Below are 20,127 nucleotides of genomic sequence, written 5' to 3' on the forward strand. Positions count from 1 at the left end.
TTAAATATTAAGCTTAGAAATAAAAGTAATTTGGGGCATCTGGGTGGCTCCATTGGTTAAGTGACCAACTCTTGGTTTCAGCTCAAGTTATGATCTGAGATTGAGCCCCATGTCGGGCTCTGTGCTTACTGTGGAGTCTGCCTGGGATGCGCTTTTCCTCTGCCCCTCCCCCCCACTCACCCTCTCTCTCTCTCTCTTTAAAATAAATAAATCTGAAAAAAAAAAAAGAGAAAGAAATAAAAAGTAATCATAGTAACAGTAATAGCTACCAACAACCACGAAGTGGCTGCTATTCTAGGTGTTTTATAATATATCCACTCACTTGGTAATCACAAATAGCCTGTGAAGCAGGGACTGGTATAACTTCTAATTTTATAAACTGAGGCACAAAGATATTTAATGACTTCCTCAAAGTCACAGAACTAGTAAGTCCTACAGCTAAGATTCAAACCAGGATGGGCACCCTCCAGAGTCCACCCTCTTAACTACTTTGATATACTGCCTTACACTTATCTGAGCAAAACATAAAACATTTAAAATATATTCTAAAAGTTTTTTTTCCTACTATGTCCACTATATCCATGTTGTGAGTATATCATGATTTTTTAACCTCAGCGCCCTTGTATGTCTGTCCATGTGTTCTGGCAATGAGTAACAAATACAAGACAGGAAAAACAGCCTAAAAAACTGACAACATGATGACTCACACTCTGATCTCCTGCTAAAGGAATATTTTATGATTTTCTCTTATTGCTTGTCAGAACAAAATAGTAATTCAAAGATCTAGCTGAGAACATCACCTGGGGGGAAAAATAGCATAATAAAGGCCCCGTTTAATTCACTGGTTAAACTGGATCCAGAAATTAAAAATATACAAAGGCTACAAATTTCTCAACATGAACAAAAATGAACATGGCTAGAGTACACATTATAAATGTCATTAGGTGATTTCTCAAGCTACAGGTACATAGGCAATGGCTATTAAAAAAAAAATAACCAGTGATAAAACTAAACAGTATATAAGAAAAACAACAAGAAAAGGGAGGAAAAAAAGAAAAAAAATTTCTTTAAACGGAGAAGGAAGCAAATGGCAAAGAGGAGAGGGGTAAAGCAATGGAGATTATATGTAAATACAGGGGAAAGAAGCAACAAATTCTCTGAAGGCCCTGAAATGATGGAGAACAAGGACAAAGAAATACCAGTAGTGATCAGACAAGTTTATAGACTCAGGGTGATAGAAGTTAGGGGGAGCATGCATCCTGAAAAAGGGTATTCAAATTCCTACTCACTTTCGTAGCCTCTGAGGGGTCACTTTATTTCTAGTAATGCTCCACTACAGATAAGCCATATGGTAGAGCATAGCAGTCTGTGGAGGCATTTAAAGTTAAGCCTTCATAAACTAAGGCAAGAGGACAGAGCTATGTTTCACAAAATCAGTCTATGAAACAGATTCTGCATTCCTTGTATGAAAAAGCAAAGGACGGATGCACGAAAATCTTGTGTGTTAATATTAAAAGACCTGTGCTAAAAAACTATGAGCAGGAAAACAAAATGATAGATTACTGCTTCAGCCACAAAATGAAAAGTAATGCAGCAATACAAAAAAAAAACAACTAAAAAAAAAAGGTTGACAAAACTTGCAAACTGTAGGGCAAACTAAATTACTGTATACGTAAAAAGTTTTCACAGTGAAAATATCAGAGGTAACACTTATTTCTAAGACCTAATCCGAAGATATTTATGAGCAAATGCAGTTGGGGATGAGCTACACGTATTTTCTGATAGGAGACAATGTTCCAAAGTGTGAGATGCGTCAATATAAAGCTAGATCAGGTGTGCTTAAAATTAATAAAAACAAAAACTATGGTACTGTTTTTTAACTTTTAGTGGGAACTCATTCCCGGACAAAATCTATTCCTGCATAAAGTAGCTTTTAATAGAATCATATATTTTTTTCTTAAGAAACAGACGCTTCTGTTGAAGGCTCTTTAGCCTTCATAAGGAAAAGGCAAAAAAGAAAAAAAAAACTGCTTTGATTTTTTTCATGTTTACTTCCTGTACTTGTCATAACAGATTATTCAGAACAGACCTAAGGACAAGAAAATGACTCGTTACAAGTACAGAACTTTCCAGGATGATGCCTAACAATATTCGCACCACTGACTTGAATACCTAAGTCATCTAACTGACTTAGCTTATGAATTTAGAGTCAGAATATTACATATGAAAATATACTCTGATACTGAGAAATTCAGAAGAAATTTAATGAGAAAGTGAAAAGTACCACACAAGAATATAATCTTATAGTAAATCAAAGATGTAACTTTTAATGCTTTTACTATAAGCTAAAATTTAAATGTTGAGGTTTTGTATAAAATTGGACATTGGATTTATGTTTGTAGAAGTTATCTGGTGATGATGAATTTGAGACAACAAAGTACTAACAGAATTTGTGTTAAGACCCCTCTAAAATATCTTAAATTCTTAAAATGGAGAGGCCTATCATTTACTCAAATGAGTGAATGTCTCCCTGCAACAAACAGTGGATAGATGGATAAATGAGAACTGGCTATGGTCATATAAAATATACCATGGAAATAAATAGTAGGTAAAATGTTAACTCTTGCCTGAAGAGATTCTCATAAAGACACTGAAGGCCAGAAAATGATTTGGAAACAAGCTACCCTGACAGCAGAAGGGCAGACATTATTACACGGCTCTCCAGTTGTACATGCAGGCAGAGACTTGGTGGAGAGGGTAAGAATGTATATTCAGAGACATGCTGCCTGAGTCTATGTCCTGGCACCACTCCTCAAAATTCTCTGTGGATGAAACCGTTATTGCATCAATAATCAAGACAAGATTAGTTGTGGGGATGAGCAAGTTATTTAGGCCCCCTCTGTCTCAGTTTCCTCCTTTATAAAGTAAGGACAATATTAATACTTATCTCATTAAGTTACTGGAAATATTAAGTGATAAGTAATACCTAGGAAGTACTTTGAAAAGTGCCAAGCACATGGTAAGCCTTCAGGTTATATAGGGGGTCTAAGAGGATATGCAATCTTTCTTTAGCCTTCATAAGGAAAAGGCAAATGACCTCCTTCCCTTATTAAAAAAAGAAAAAGGTCACCAAGTGAAGATTAAGAGTTCTTTTCAAAGAAAAAGTTGCAGGGAATATTTCCAGGGTGAATACTCTAGCTCAGTCTGTACTTATAGCAAAAAGTTTTATCTGAGGTAAAATTCTGGATTAGCCTAAGTCTCCAAGCACCAAGAAAAAATAGAGATTATATTTTGGACAGTTTCATCACAAGAATTAAGAAAATTTAAATGTCAGTGTTAAGTTTCAAATATTTGGGCATTCAGCTAGAAAAAGCTAATCCTCAAAAGAACACTTAGTATGGGTTCACTTTTAGAAAACTAAAAATGATGAATACTTGGTAATACATATAATATACAAACTCTGAAGTCCTTTCCAAAGAAGCTTGCAATGAGAATTGCCAGCAAATACTTCACTCACCCATAATGCAACCCTTATATCAAATAGGACTTGAAAGATTACACTCCATTTTCATATAGGGATAATAAGACCAATTAGTTTTCTATGAAGAAAATAAAACGTGTTCTTTTTCATCAAGATTACCATTTCCCTAATGTCCACTAATATCTATTTTAAGTTAAATTTTCATACTGTTTATCTCCTTCCTATATTCCATGATCTAAAGAGCAAAATTATAGGTACTTCATCACCAAACCACCATATATCACAATATAGTCTTATAATACTTAAGGAAAGTTATTTTGGCAATAATTTTTCTTTTTTAACCACTACGGAGCAAAATGTACCTAAATGCTACAGAATTGAAACAGTATTCATTTGAAAAGGGAATAAAATAAATACCTTACCTATCTACAGCAACAACAACACTTTGAGAACTGGTTTCTCCGATGGATTCCTGAATACTTGCTATCTGCTTCCAGTCCACATTTCCTCCGACTACCACACATAAAAGAGAGTCATTTCAGTTTGAAAATAATTCAGTAGAAGAATACACTTATAGTTCTAAAACATATTTCTGAAATCAGTTTTTTTCCTAATGAAAGAAATAAAGCTTTTGGTAAATAATTCTTTTGGCATCAGTGACCTATATCAAGGCCAAATGCGCTTAATTAGCTATACTAAGTGGCATATAGACATGGATGGTTATAAAGACAAATTGTGCTTCCAGAGATCAACAAATTAGGGGCACTGAGAATTCAGATCACAAAATTAATGACAGTAGGCATAATTTCCCTTTATGTTTAAGAAACAGCACTAACTGTAGTTCTAATGTTATCTTCTTAGAATGATTCCCAATTCCATATAATTAGATCTTCCTGTCATTTAATCTCCAGTCCTCTATATTTACAAATGCTTTTTGGAAATTTTAACTGTATTTTCTAGTATCTTCTTATTCAAAAAAATCATTTCTCTTTCCCCCCAAAACTGGTTCCATATGTTGGACAGAACCATTTTCCCAGTTTTCGCTCTTAACCTCACAATCATCTTTGGTATCTTTCCCCTCCTCCACTAGTAACTAAATCTTTCTTTTGATCTGTTTCTGGTGTCATTCCTTCATTTTCATTCCTACACAATGTAGAGCCTTATAATTTCAGGGCCAGATTACGGATAGTTTCCTAACTGCTATCCCTGCTAATTTTTTCCCTCTTCAATCTCTCTTTCTAGTCTCCTGTCAGGTTAATTTTTCTATATCATCACATTCATTTTGCTGCCTATTACTTTCAGGATAAAGCATAAACTTTTTAAGCCTAGCACTTAAGGTAGTACTCTTCAACATTCTAGCCATTACAGAATCTATTCAGGCCATCCCTCAACTATCTAAAACCCAATTTGAGTTCTCAGGAAGGATTCCTCCCATTGTTCCTCTGAACTAAGCATTTACTTAAGTAAATAATAGTCATATCAGGATTTCTTCCATACAGTTTTACATAAATTACTACAGGTGTGTTAATGTTGCCTTCTCAGCACAATTAAAAGTTCCCTAAGGCAAGGAACCAGATCATACACATTTTTTTAATTGCTGTTATTTCTTGACGTCACTCAATATTAAGTCCAAAGAAGATGTTAAGAAATATTTGTTGACTCAACTGACCACTCACTAAATGCCTTTATGAATGCAACCATAATAGATGATACTATTTAAAGCAGCTAAACTCAAATTCTCTTCCAGGACTGAACAATGTGAAAAAAGATGTGATCCTTGACCTCAGAGAGTTTATAATTTACCAGGAGACACAGACTGAGACAGACTTATAACCAACTTTAGTAAAATGTAATAATTACTTCATCGCTGAGATAAACTAATGACATAACATATAATACAAGTTTTACTAAATAGAACTAATTTTTGGAGGAGAAGGAGAATAGGGGTATTAGCTCATGGAAAACCTTCATATATGATGATATATTAATTCAAGTTGGACCTAGAAGGATAATCATGTAGAAAAGGAGGCAGAAGGAAAAGGAGCAGCATATATAAACTAATGGAAGGATGAAAGTAAACATCATGTTTTAACACACTTGGCTACAGCAATAATGGGAGGATCTACTGGGGACAAAAGAGAAGGGACAGAACAGTAGTAGAAGATGAAGCTGGAAAGAGAGGCTAACATTAAAATGTGAAGAACCCTGACTGTTACGTTTAATGTATTGCTTTTGAAAACAGAATCATATGGGGCACCTGGGTGGCTCAGTCGGTTAAGCGACTGACTCGACTCTTGATTTCAGCTCAGGTCATGATCACAATCTGGGATCGACCCTATTTGGCCTCACCACTTGGGAGGTAGACTGCTTCTCTCCCTCTCCTTCTTCCTCCTCTGCCTCTCACCCCTGCTCGCGCACATGTGTGCACACTCTATCTCAAATAAATAAATTAATCTCAGAAAAAAAAAAAGATTGAGGGGTGCCTGGGTGGCTCAGTCGCTAAGTGTCTGCGATCGGCTCAGGTCATGATCTCAGGGTCCTGGTATCAAGCCCCATGTCAGGCTTTCTGCTCAGTGGGGAGCCTGCTTTTTCCTCTCCCTGCCCCTCCCCCTGCTTGTACTCTCTCTCTCTCTCGCTGTCTCTGTCAAAAAATAAAATCTTAAAAAAAAAAAATTGAAAACCGGGAACAGACCTTTTAGAAGACTGACATAATGCAACCTATTTTCTGAAAGATAATTCTGGTAGTATCTGTAGAACACAGTGAAACAGGAAGAGATACTAGAGCTAGAAAGACAAAGAGTCTATTTCTATAATACAAGTGAACAAGGACGAAAGCCTGAAATAAGTGACAGAGAATTGGAGTGGTTAGGGAAATAGTGTCAAGCAACACGTGAAGCACATTAGCACGTTACAGGAATTTAACGAAGAAAAATCTATGAGAAAAAATAATGCCCATCACCACTAACTTCCTTTGTGTATCATCTGAATGTCCTTCCTAGAAACTTTTTATTTTTATATTTAAGAGCTTTTAATATTATTATTATATTTAAATATAATAATCTGTAATCATTAAGAAATATATATATTTAGAGGAATAAAAAATATATATAAAATGTTTAGCAATCCAAAGAACCTATTTCAAAAACACATGAAATCTTTCAAAGATCTGTATAACACTGTAACATGACAGGCTAATAGTTTCAGCTTTACCAAACAAATTACTCAAAGCACAAATACTCAGATAAAGAACAAAGAGGTAGGAGTGAATATTCACTTAGATTTATATGTCCAGAGGCGCCTGGGTGGCTCAGTCGTTGGGAGTCTGCCTTCGGCTCAGGTCATGATCCCAGGGTCCTGGGATTGAGCCCCGCATCGGGCTCCCTGCTTGGCGGGGAGCCTGCTTCTCCCTCTCCCACTCCCCCTGCTTGTGTTCCCTCTCTCGCTGTGTCTCTCTCTGTCTAATAAATAACATCTTAAAAAAAAATAAGATTTATATGTCCAAATCACTGAATTTTTAAACTTTGATATACAGTATGCATATAATTCTAATAATCATATGCTACGTGGGCGCCTGGGTGGCTCAGTTGGTTAGGCATCTGCCTTTGGCTCAGGTCACGATCTCAGGGTCCTGGGATTGAGCCCAGCGTCGGGCTCCCTGCTCACCAGGAAGTCTGCTTCTCCTTCTGCCTCTCACTTGTGCTCTCTCTCTCTCCCTCTCAAATAAACAAAATCCTTTCTAAAAAATATCATATGCTATGTATTCTTATTAAAAGTTTCACGTTTCCAAAAAGTGGAAGTACAGACTTGCATCCTATCAGTCAGAGAGTCACATTAGTCACATCAGGCAGAAAGTCACATCAGTCACATCAGTCAGAAAGTCACATAAATATATACTCAGCCCTATTAACGTGGTTACATGGAATACCTGAAGGTAGATGCTATCAATAAAGGCAGATACTAATTTATTTTTTAAAAACCATATATATACAGATTAAACCTGCTCAAATGTCTGGACTACATCTTCTTCTAGCTTAAATTCTGACTACAGCATCCTGCTGAAGAAAACATCTGCTGCCTGAGTAAGTGATAGGGCACAGATGGACAGGGGTGGACATCTGCCACACTGGGCTAGCTGATAACTGATGAGAGGGCCTGAAGGGAAGACTCTGCCCAACAGGGGCCAAGTCAACAGACTGAATCCCTCTAGGATGCAGACTCAAAAATGAGAGACCTAATCAATCAGGAATGAGTGGAGAATGGAGCAGGCCCAAAAGAGAAGTAGATGACATAAGATGAAATCTAGATAAAACAAGAAAAGAGAGGTGGAAGAATATGGCTGGTTGCTTGAGTGGCTTGGAAGCCTGAACTTTTTATTTCATTTCCAGATCCAAAAAGTATGTATTTTTGTGTAAATTCCCTTTTCCTGAAGTGAGAAGACAGGTCATCTCATATTCTTAGACCTTAGGTAACACAACAATGATCAAATTAATTTAATTTACTTTCAAGTATACTAGGAAACATTATCAGCAAGTATCATTATTTCTCTTGTTTGACTAAAACTTTTAGAAGATAAAATACTCCACTGGTGTTTTATTTTTAGTGTAACCTACTTTTATTACTTGCCAAAATTAAGCCCTGGCAATTTGCACCTGTCATTATTTTAGCCTTCCTGTACTCCTATTTGGCTTTTCCCCACCCCACCCCCGAAACAAAAACGCCTTTCAAAAGTTACTGAATCAATCAATGCACATTCATTTCACTTGTTGGTAAATATTTTTCATCTGTATCTCAGACTTCTAAGTGATAAAAGTCACCATGAAGGTGCTCACTGGTTCTAAATCCTGCTGGGTCACCAAGTTATTAGGTCTACACCTTCACCTCCCAGAACCAAAGTATCTAAGGTGCAACTGGGTGAGAGAACTGCACTGCTGGCTGCCACAGTTGAAATATCACTAGGAAATAACTGTCCCCAGTCCAACTTAAAGCCACACATGGTCCTGGTGTTTCTTCTTTCCCTGTGGATCATTTTTTCAAACTTAAAGAAGTTTTTGGATTTCCTTATGAATTTTTACTGTGAGCAATAACAGAGAAATCACTAAAAGACAAAAAGATAAAAAAAAATCCAGAAATATACTGCTAGAGTAAAAACCTTAAAAACATAAATATTCCTCGATCTCATCTCTTTCCTGCTCTTTTTAAGTCATGTCTCTAGATTTCTTGGATGGAAGTGGGGTGGGGAAAGTGGACAGAGAACAATCCACAAACCATTAATATACCAGCCACTGTGCTAACTCCATTTATACATATTCTTATTTAATCCTAAGACCTCTATGTAGATATTACTATTAGTGTGCAGAAGTGGAAACCAAAGCTCAGAGAGTTAAAGTAACCTGCACACAGTAAGGAAGATACACAAAAGAATTCAAACTCCAAAGTACATATTCAAAACCAAAGACAGTCTAAATGCTGCTTCCTCCCTGGTGGTACTCTTTCCATTTATGATTCAAAATGTATTGTCTTTAGTTCTTCTGTAGCCATTCTCACTAATATTTTGCTTTGTTCTACTGGGTTAAATCTGGAAGTTCCTGGCCACACTGAACAGATAAGGAACCATGGGGAAGTTTCTATACCAGTATAAGAGTCCGGTTAGGACTGCATAGTGCCTTTAAAAAAAACCTGAATGTGAACGCTTTCTCCAGTTGCCCCAACTATTTATCATCTTATACAAGCCTTCACTCATTTAAGTTACCTGCTTAGTGTTAAAAGTAGGTCATTTTAAACTGCACCTTTCTCCTACCCCCAACTATGAGATTTAGATTAAGGGTCACTTAATGCTGCAAACTAGACCAGGCAAAAATGGTCTTCTTGCTTTTCCCATAAGGTTAGCCAAAGGGCATTTTATCATGTCCTTCTAATTATATTTCCTTGCTACAATAAAGTTACACATACTGAAGTTAATAATCTTTGATACTTCATAAAAATAATTTTTAAAATTCTCACCTAGCCCCAGACCCACAAATTCATCAGGAGCCTGATCTTTTGTTCCAGTAAGAGATCCTTCTCTGCCCCGTACTGTTCCAGAAATGTATCGAGGTTTCACTCCAGTTCCTATAAGCTGTGCAAGCTCCAACTGACTGATGCACTTCAGAATCTTCATTATTAAAAAAAAACACAAAAACTTTTTAATTCCACATTAAAAATGATCGCAAAAAAACTTAAATGTATGGAGCCAGGATTTAAATACAGTCTATGTTATAAATCATTATAAAAACCTAAATAAACTTATCCTGAATATACTAAATTTTCCCCCAAACACTTAAGCATGTCAGTGGGCAGAATATTTAGCATTAAATCATTTTATAAACCAAACTGTAAAGTTGAAAAGTGCTTATACCTCATGCCATGAATTTCCTAAATAATTTCCATCTGTATGGGCCACTGTGATAAGTGTTTTTATTGTGTCAATGTTCTTCTGTTTCATTTCAGTAATACCAGAACTCACTGTAAGTAAGGTAAATCTTGCTAGCGCCTGGACATATGCATCTCTTTCCAGCTATAAAAAAGAGAAAAGTATACTTACATTGTTATAAACACAACAGAGTGATCTCTAATTCCCTTTTGACAAACTGTTTACTTGTTTAAGTTTTTAACTGACAAATTACATACCTCAAACTACAGTGTTTTTATTTAAATGAATTTCTAAAATCTAAAGGCAATGGAGATGTCAAATCAAGATGAGATTTTAGTGACAACAAATAAATTCATATAGTAAAAAACATTCCTGGAGTGCTAATGTTTCAAGTACTGTGCAGACTAACAGAAATGTGATTTATAAATGTGTTCATTTTTTCTCTACAACTAGGCTGTGCTTTTTAAGCCATAACATTCATAAATAAATGTGAAATGGGTTTAAAAAAAAAAAAGCAAGCAAGCTTTGGCTAAAATTTATTATCAAAGTATATAAATTACTAGAAGGGGCTGTCTTCATGAAAATTAAGTACTAGATTCTTGGTTCTCTTCAAGATAACTTTTCTTAGGTTTAAGTGAAATTATAAAGTAATACATATAAGCACACAAGTATGAAAAAATATGATTCAATAAGTATGAACCTGCAACATATTTAAATAAGATATTCAAATTAACATATAGAAATTAAAAGTCTTAGAAACTTTGGATACAGCTAATATTCTGTAGAGGAAAAAAATGCTAACCAAAGTCATTATGATGAATTCCAGATGCACCAACATAGAACTAACCCTTCTGTCACAGTTTCTCAGAAACTTAAACATAGATTCATTTAAATTCCATCATAAACTTGAAATTTGTTTTTAGTAAGTCAAACATAAAAAAAATAATTTTAATTATAGTCATGACATAAGTAATTTATGTTTTCCACACTGGCGACAAAGGCAAAATTCTTTGTTACCTGAATGCTGAAAATGCATGCAATTCTGATTGCACATCTTATACCTTCCAGGCAAAGAGAGGCTACTTCAGTATCATCGCAATCTTGCAGACCCACACTAAACGCAGCCAGAAAAGGTGTCCAAGCCAACTAGAAAAATTAAAAATTTTTAAACTATATCATGAATATCAACTGATAAATAAATTTTATTATAGTAATACATTAATATTTCTCAAAGCTTCAGACAATAAATGATTTGAGAAAGTTCTAAAAAAAAAAAGTAATGAGTTTTTTTGGGGAAAAAATACATAATGTTGCCTGGGCTTAAATAAGAGGGACAGCAAGACTACAAATTCAGTAGAGGACCTTGGCATATTTTAAGTACAGCAGCTATAAATAATTCACATCAGTAAGAAACGGGAATTGTCACTATTCATAAATGGTATTAGTCTTACCCCTACTTTCAGAACTCATCTCTCTCTGCAAGCTTTAAAGGCCCTTGCATCACAGACTTTATTTCTAAGAAAATCCTTTTAGTCATTTTCTACTTGCAATAATTACATTATTCTTTTTTCTTTAAGCCTGCTCCCTGGACATCATTTAGCCTTACTTTTTTTACAGTTAAATATTTTACACTGAAATATCAATGATATGTCTGGTTCCTAGTTGGACAATATTTTAAAAATATAGTTCAATAAAATACTTCATTACAAACTGCAAAAACCAACAAATACTAAATTTTACCAGTAGGTAACACTGAATACCTAATGTAAAACTGTAATATAAAATAAACAAAAATACTTTTGGATTACTGAAAATTCTGACATCAAAACATATGTGTATACATTGGTGTGTGCTTGTGTAACCTTGAATTGTCTAATACGAGTATTTGTTGCTTTTAACAGGTTCTAATGAAGCAAAAATATATATCCACATAACCACAGATATGAAAAAGATTTATACCAGTGTACTGTAAAAATGACAACTAGAATTTTAAAAAGATCTAAAAAGTTTTTAAGATTACTAAGAAAAACATTACCCAAAGGATTACCCAAAGCTTTATTTGTAACATCAGAAAGTTCAGAAGTAAAAGTATATAATCCCTAAACAAAGGAACATAAGTCACAGTACCTTATTTCTAGTTCTAGCTTTGCCACTTACTTAATCTCTCTAAACCTCATTTTCTTTCTCTTTAATACCTGGACTGCCACTATAGAGAGATGCTTTGGGAAGCATATGAAGTACATTACTTTTAAAATATGAAGTACCACATGGAAGTAATAAATTACATGTTCTATTTTAAGTAAATAGTACATCTATTCAGAAACCTGTGCAATATTTTATACAAGAAAAAGTATAAATGGTTCTTAAGCCAGTGAAAAATATATTTAACTCCATTAGTAATTAAAGACAATTTCTCCTATCAAACTACACCTAAATAATATCCAGGGGTCAGTGAAATCATCCATTCATACTGTATAAACCTTTGTTAAAATACAATTTGGCAATATTTAAAAAGTCCCTTAATATTATATCACATCCTAGAAATCTCTCATTTAGTCTGGTACTTAGTCAATGCTTGTTTACTGAACACTTACTACAAGCTAAGAATGGTGATAGATACTGGGAAAAGTGAACATTACATAGTCCCTTGCCTCATAGAACTTAAAAGTCTAGTAAACAGATATTAAATTTTAAAATAAGTAAATGTATAAACACAAACTGTTATAAATACAATGAAGGATAAGCATAGCACATTATGAAAAGGGACCAAATTTGGATGGCAGGGGTAGGGTAGACCTGTCTGAGAAGGTAACATTTAAAGCTGAAACCACCTGGACAAAGAAGGAAAGAGCATTCTAGACAAAAGACACAGCTTGTAAGAATGCTTTGAAGAGAAAATAATTTAGGACATTTCTAGAAACTGAAGGAATGCTGGACTGCAGCCTAGTAAGACCGAAGAAATCTAGCAATGAGGCTGGAAAGGCAGTTGGAGCCAGACCATGCAAGGTTACAGATGTTGTGGATGTGTTAGTTTCATCACAGTATCATGCAAAGTTAGTGAAGTGCCTTAAGGAAGAAGGCAACATTTCTTTTTGTATTTTAAAATGATCATTCTGGCCTCGGTAAATGGCTAAGAGGAGCACAAAAATAGACCTAAGGATACCAGTTAGTACACTACAATAATAAGATGAGAAATGAGGATGTCTGGAGAGGTTAAATGGCAGTAGAAACGGTGGTAAGAGGAAAGATTCTTAATGCTAGCTTAGAAGATGTTTAAAGAACTAACTTATAGAGAATAAATAATAAAAGCTATTTATGAAGAATTTTTAATGATACAGGGAAATACTTGTTATGAGAGAAATAGCAAGATACAAATTCTACACATAATATGGTCACAATTATTCAATTAAGATTAAAAAAGTAGTATATGAACATATCAACAGAAGTTTTTTTCTGAGTGATAAAATTGTGGCTGGTTTCTTGTTTTTTTTTCATTCTCCACCTTCCGCAACCAAAAAACATTTGAGAAGAAAAACAAGAGTGTAAGACTATTCAAAACGAAACAAAAAGCTGCTTTATAAAATGGTTCATAATAAAGAGAAAATGTTTCTTGTATTATTTTCTGTATTATTTCAAAAGACAAGGCTAGTCATACTCCACTATTCCTTCTAACAACGCCTCCCCCAGGCCCCTCTCCCCCATCCTACAATTCTTCATCAACTTTTGGAAATAACATTATCACACAGACGTTGAAGTAGAGGTAGAACTATAAAACTTTAGAACTAAAAGAAAGCAATCTTGTAGTCGTCTTTTACTGCCCATACATATGTGTACTTAATATCTGAATGAGAACTCAAATTACAATCTTTAGCCTCCACAAACCATCCTACCACACTGTCCCACAAACTGGAATGTACTTTATCCCTTCTCCCTTTTCAATCTTGACTAGACTCTCCTCTATTTCCCTGTAATCCTTATTGATTCACTGCTTACTTACTCTTGCATTTCAGAGAAAGGATAGGAAAAAAGAACAGGAAAACGAAGAAGGAATAGGCAATCAAATTTTAAAGAACCAGTAAGTATCATTCTTACCAGATCAACCTTTAAACATAAATAACGCTTGCTTTTGTTCCTCACTCTACTCTTTGCACTCCAGGTGTACTCAGAACCCTCATGTGAGTTCCTGGCCAGAAGTTCAAGATCACTTTGAAATTTTAGTTAACTCCAAAGGTTTAAATAGAACTCATTTGGAGAAAAACAGGCCAAAAATTAATGATCATTCTCTGAAATCTTCCCATTCTTCTTAAGGTCACACACTTATTAATTGCTAGTAGTGTATACCTTTTCTCATTCTCTTTAAGAAAAAATTTGTATTTGCTATATCCTAAATAGCACGGCTTTTGCTTCCAGGTTTATACTAATGGGCTATAATCACTGTATTTCCTTAACTTAAAAACACACTGAACAAAGTTACATATAAATGTATACTGCAACCAAAAGTTATTAGTAACTCTTACCTTAAACATGGGTCGCACATGCTCCAAATGTGTTGCACTTGTAAAAGGTGCCTGAACATGGCTCACAGCTTCCATGAGTGCTTTTGCTGTCTTGGCCATCTGTTCCATTTCTAAGTTATACAGAAGCCTTCTTTGTTTTTCACTGGCTACATCTGAAATAACAAGCACTATTAGCATTTAAGATACAAAGCTTTTTAAATGCTTTTTTACTATAAAATCATAAATACCACCAATTAATACTAATTAGGTATAGTCTTAAAAAGCCAGACACAAAAGGTCACATAAGGTGTGATTCCATTTATATGAAATACCCAGAGTAGGTAAATCCATAGAAAAAGAAAGCAGACTGGTGGTAGCCAGAGGCTGGTGAGAGGGAGGGAATGTTAAATTTAATGGGTACAAGATTTTATTTTGGGTGATGAAAATGTTTTGGAACTAGACAGAGGTGGTGGTTGCCCAACAATGTAAATGTACTAAATGCCACTGAACCGTTCACTTCAAAATGTTTAATTTTATGTTATATGAATTATACCTCGAAAATGGGGGAAAAATTCCTGAACTAAGAGTTGGGGATAAATGGAAAACCTATGAGAAGGGAAGAGAGTAGGTATAAATCTGTCATAATGGAAGTACTAGGGAAACAACCCACTGGATGGGAGAATAGGAGGAGACAGGTAGAAGGCAAGGGGATCCTTGAATGACAACTCCTGAGTTAACAAGAAAACAGTAATCCTAACATTCCGGGATGACATCAGTATTTTAGTACACCTACAGCCTTTCCATATCCTGCTTCTCATTGATACTCTACCACCATGGACAAATTAGGCCAGAGAAAAGGAGGATAGGAAGAGGTTTTATTATGGGTCTGAAGAAGAAAAATGAGTCAGAGAATTGGCATCTACTCAGGTGTGAAAATGAAGTCCTGAGCAATATATTCAACAATATCATAAGCAGAAGAGCTGAAAATAATACGCCCAAGTAAACTGCTGATTGGAACTGGACTGCAAAATGAGCCAAAGACACTAATTCAAGATTTAGCTTTGCCACTCTTTGGCTTTTAGCTGTAAAGATTTAATAAAAGTTTTTTACATTATACTCAGCTTATAGATTCTATGATTCTAAGTTTTCTAACCTCTCTGGACTTCAGTTTCCTCATCTATAAAATGAAGGGAGTATTAAAACTCCTTAGAATCATCTTCTACATTATTCCAAAAGATAAGGCCATTTATATTTCACTATTCCTTCTAACACCTTCCTAGCCTCTGACTCTCATAATGGTTCATCAACTTCTGGAATACACATATCACATAGGCCCTTGTTCCTCTCCTCTCAATAGAATTGTGCTGCAACCTGTTCTGTGAGATAAAGCTTGAGATTTCATTTCCAGGTGGAGTGTTCAGAAAGGCAGGAGTCTTCTTTCCATATTAGTGTTATATTCCTAAGCCACTACACTCATCTTATTTTAGAGTCAGATTTTTAGCTCTAATTTAATCACCACTGTCCACATGTATAGAATGTCTACAATGGAGACAAGCCCACAGTTGGCTTCTCATGCTGGTTAGAGCTACGACCTCTATAATGATATAATTTGTGGTGCATCTGAAGGAGTGATTTCCAACTCCATGAGCTCCCTCACAATCCTAACCTTCCCCATCTCCTTGAATCACCCCTACTTCCAGCTTGTGTTTATGTGTAGCAATAAATGAACAGACAGAATTGTGTTGCTACAAGATGATGAGGAGGCAGAAAAAGATGGAGAGTTGAAGTCTGACTAGTGGAGCTGCCTCAGCAGTCTTGCTGATGTCCAAATCCATGCTGAGATTTACTGCTAAACTGACAAGTATATATTAAATGCACACGAATCCATGCAAATTATATAGCATTTTCTGTTGATCACTGGTCAGTGCTATTTTTACTCAGAATGTGGAAAAAAAATATAACCAGATCAGCCAACTGTATATTATTATACTTCTCATTAGAATAGTATCTAATTTACTCTAAACCAAGTGAAAAACTCTTAGGAAACCCTATTTTTCCTCCTGAACAATCAGAATTCAATTGATTTGGAGACTTACTTTGCTTACTTGATTTTGTAGGGATTGTGAGTTCTTTTGTTTCTTTCATTGATATCTTTTTTCCAGCTATTTCATTATAGATAGCTGATAGATATTCTTCAGGAAGGTCTTTACTGTCATTGATACCTCTATTCATCTTAATGTACTGTTCCTTTGTCATTTTATTTTTAACCTAGAAATGAAAAACCATTAATTCTTAAAACTTACTTAAAAATTACTCCTATTTTAAGAATATGAATTAGAATTTATAAATACTTTGAGGACAGGAAGGGGAAAATATTCAACAAAACATGTATTAAAATGAAAAAAGTCACAGAAAATGAAGGCAATGTAGAAAAGACCTAGCCTGGCATATGCTAATACACCTTCTCAGATGGGTACATCAATAATTTATAGTAAGAAACAGGGAAATCGAATAATGAAATTACTTATTTTTGCCCAAGGTTTAAAAAAGAACCATGACAAGGATTAAAAACATATGGTATCAAAAAGATTTAAATCTTAGTTTGGGAAAACATAAATATGTTGTAATGATTTAAAAGCTGATTTTATATAAGTGGATGCAAAGTAACAGCTGAATTCATTTAAAATCAGATAACAATCTCCCTCCCTGACTGACTCAGCATGGTAAATGCATGTTAGGTGATCCAGGTGAAGTAGCCTTTGAACACTGTCTTGTTAAGAGTACTCTGAATAGGAATGTCCTGCAGCATACCTTGATCAATCTGTGGAGTAATAATTTGTAGTTTATAAGATACAGTCTTGTCACCAAACTTGAGAATTAGCACAAAATGTTTATATCTCCAAAAAACCCATATAGGTCTTACGACATCTCTAAGGATACAGGCATACCTGGGAGAAACTGTGTTTGGGTCCAGACTACCACAATAAAGTGAGTCAAATAAATTTTTTGGCTTCCTAGTGCATATAAAAGTTATATTTACCCTAAGCGTGCAATAGCAGTATGTCTAAAAAAAAAAGTACATACCTTAATTCAAAAATACTTTATTGCTAAAAATACTGTCATCTAAGCTTTCAAAGAGTCAATCACTGATCACAGATCATCATAACAAATGTAATAGTAATGAACAAGTTTGGTTTATCGTGAGAATCACCAAACTGTGACAGAGATAATGGAATGAGCAAATGCTGTTGGAAAAATGGTGCTGACAGACTTGCTTGATGCAAGGTTGCCACAGACCTTCAATTTGCAAAAAATAAAACGAGGTATGCCTATATATTTATTCAATTATATATATAGTTCCACCATCTCCCATAAAGAATTTGAAGCAACTCCAAACGTAAGACTCCTCCTGTAAATTTATAAGGTACACAGAATAATAAGCAAGTCATAACTTTAAAAACTCATCTTGAGTCAGCACTTAAAGAAAAAGAAAAGAAAGAAAGAAAGCCATTTCTCCTGGAGTTCTGATACATACTAAAAAACAATAACTCAGAGACACTAAAATAAAAGACTGTACAAATGCTGCCAGTAAGAGGCTAAAAGAAGATTAACATCACCTGGAGATCTTGAGCATGCCATATTGTTTTAGCATCACACCAATCAGACAAAAAGAAGTCTTGATAAAAAATCTGAAGTAGCAGAGTAATATACTTGTGGGTGTGGGTTGAGAGGTGGGAGTGGGAGCTCCCAGAAGTGGGAGTAGGGAATACATGAATTTCAGATACCCCAAATAAAAATATACTGCTCAAACAGAACAATTCTGCCACAATGGGATTCTGAAAGTAGGATAAAAAAAACATAATCCTACTTTTCCTCCTTATCTTTTATAGAACACTCCACTCTTAACTTTTGTTTTCATGTGCGTATGTTTTTTTTTAAAAAGATTTTATTTATTTGACAGAGAGAGATAGCAAGAGAGAGAGAGCTCAAGCAGGGGGAGCAGCAAGCAGAGGGAGAGGGAGAAGCAGGCTCGCCGTGGAGCAAGGAGCCCAACTCAGGGCCTGATCCCAGGACCCTGGGATCACTACCTGAGCCGAAGGCAGTCGCTTAACCAACTGAGCCACCCAGGTGCCCTTCATGTACTTATATCAAGCTGTGTTTAGTTTTAGTGTTTAAGTCACTTAAAGCCAGTTGTTACTATGATGGAGATTAATATACACAAAAAACCCTAAATGTGTTCTAAATATATACCTCAAATTTTAAAATAATTCACTGACTCAGACAATATATAAAAATTAGTGTAATTATAAATATTCTAGGTGAAAAAGAAACAAAAATGACTTGTTTAAATATTTTAATTTTGAAAACAACTAAGAATGAAAAGACCTAGTTCTAAGGAATTCCTTTAAAATTTACCCATGTTCGTTTCAAAATGATGTCATTTGTTACAGTTCATGTGGTCTTGAATCAAATCATATGGGGTCATGATTATGGGTTTAGTTTTCTAATTGAATTTTCCTTCATAGAAAGTAATAAGCTGTTCTGTAGCTGCAGGCTGTATAGCAGCCAGCCAGCACTAGTTTGAGAGGGAGCGGGAAGACTACAAGCAGTTACCACTGCTAGGCCAGGACTCCATGTACATGTTCTATGGACAGAAACAAGTACCATGAAGACAGAGCACTGCTCTCAAGTTGTTTCCTAACTGATCTGTGTTCAGAAACTTTTAACAATCTGGGTACTATGAAAGGACATTAAAGGATGTTTTAATATTTCCTCAAAATAACTTACAGAAGGATGAACTTATGTATGGGAAGATATGACACAGATGCATGTAACATTGATAATTCATTTACAGAACCAAATTCTTTAAAAATATAACATTTTAAACACAAACAGGTGGTAGTATATTGGTTTGGACCAAAACACCAGACAGCAAACTCTGATATGAAGATATCCAAGTAAGTATCTGTAGACAGCCTTGTAACACCATGGAAAAAAGTATACTGCATAAGAAAAACCTGAAATGGAGCTGCTTTAACTACACTGCCAGTAATATGCCAAGGGCAATTTTTATTTATTTTTTTCAAGATTCTATTTATTTGAGAGAGAGAGAGAGAGAGAGAGAGAGAGAGAGAGAGAGAGAGAGCACGCAAGAGAGCACAAGCAGGAGTACGAGCCAGCAGAGGGCGGGGGGGGGGCGCTGTGCAGAGGGAGAAGCAAATTTCCCACCGAACAGGAAGCCCTACATGGGGCTCGAAGGCAGGCGCTTAACTGACTGAGCCACCCAGGCGCCCTGTGAAGGGCTATTTTTAAATGATTAAAATATTAAATGACTTTTTAAGAAATATCTATATAAAATCAAATAAATCACTGGTAAATGCATAGTTGTTGAATTCTGATGTTTATTTTTATTTATTTATTTTTTAAAGATTTTATTTATTTATTTGACAGAGAGAGACAGCAAGAGCAGGAACACAAGCAGGGGGAGTGGGAGAGGGAGAAGCAGGCTTCCCGCGGAGCAGGGAGCCCGATGTGGGACTCGATCCCAGGACCCTGGGATCATGACCTGAGCCGAAGGCAGACGCTTAACGACTGAGCCACCCAGGCGCCCGAATTCTGATGTTTAAATCTAAGGGTAATTCTGTATATAATCCCCATGATACATTTGATCTATACTTTCCATATCAACCCTGCCTTAAGCATCTCAAAACACACACACACACAAGTCCCTATATTGCAAA

General features: G+C 35.3%; 1 protein-coding gene across 2 annotated transcripts in view; it reads right to left on the bottom strand.

The window, feature by feature from the left end:
* The window catches only part of ARFGEF1 (ARF guanine nucleotide exchange factor 1), a 145,294-nt gene that overhangs the window by 29,309 nt on the left and 95,858 nt on the right, over positions 1 to 20,127 (bottom strand). Inside the window, exons 18-23 of one of the 2 annotated variants that reach the window (XM_073892849.1) lie at positions 16,492 to 16,654; positions 14,408 to 14,559; positions 10,908 to 11,036; positions 9,876 to 10,034; positions 9,482 to 9,632; positions 3,904 to 3,994 (exon numbers count right to left, since the gene is read on the bottom strand). In XM_073892849.1, the coding sequence (XP_073748950.1) occupies positions 3,904 to 3,994; positions 9,482 to 9,632; positions 9,876 to 10,034; positions 10,908 to 11,036; positions 14,408 to 14,559; positions 16,492 to 16,654 (845 nt within the window). Of the gene's footprint in view, positions 1 to 3,903; positions 3,995 to 9,481; positions 9,633 to 9,875; positions 10,035 to 10,907; positions 11,037 to 14,407; positions 14,560 to 16,482; positions 16,655 to 20,127 lie in introns of both variants that reach the window. The other variant, XM_025870687.2, reaches the window with a different exon arrangement.

Source organism: Callorhinus ursinus, unplaced genomic scaffold (assembly GCF_003265705.2).
Source record: "Callorhinus ursinus isolate GAN/ISIS: 27379988/994484 unplaced genomic scaffold, GSC_fseal_2.0 scaffold5, whole genome shotgun sequence".
NCBI lineage: Eukaryota > Metazoa > Chordata > Mammalia > Carnivora > Otariidae > Callorhinus > Callorhinus ursinus.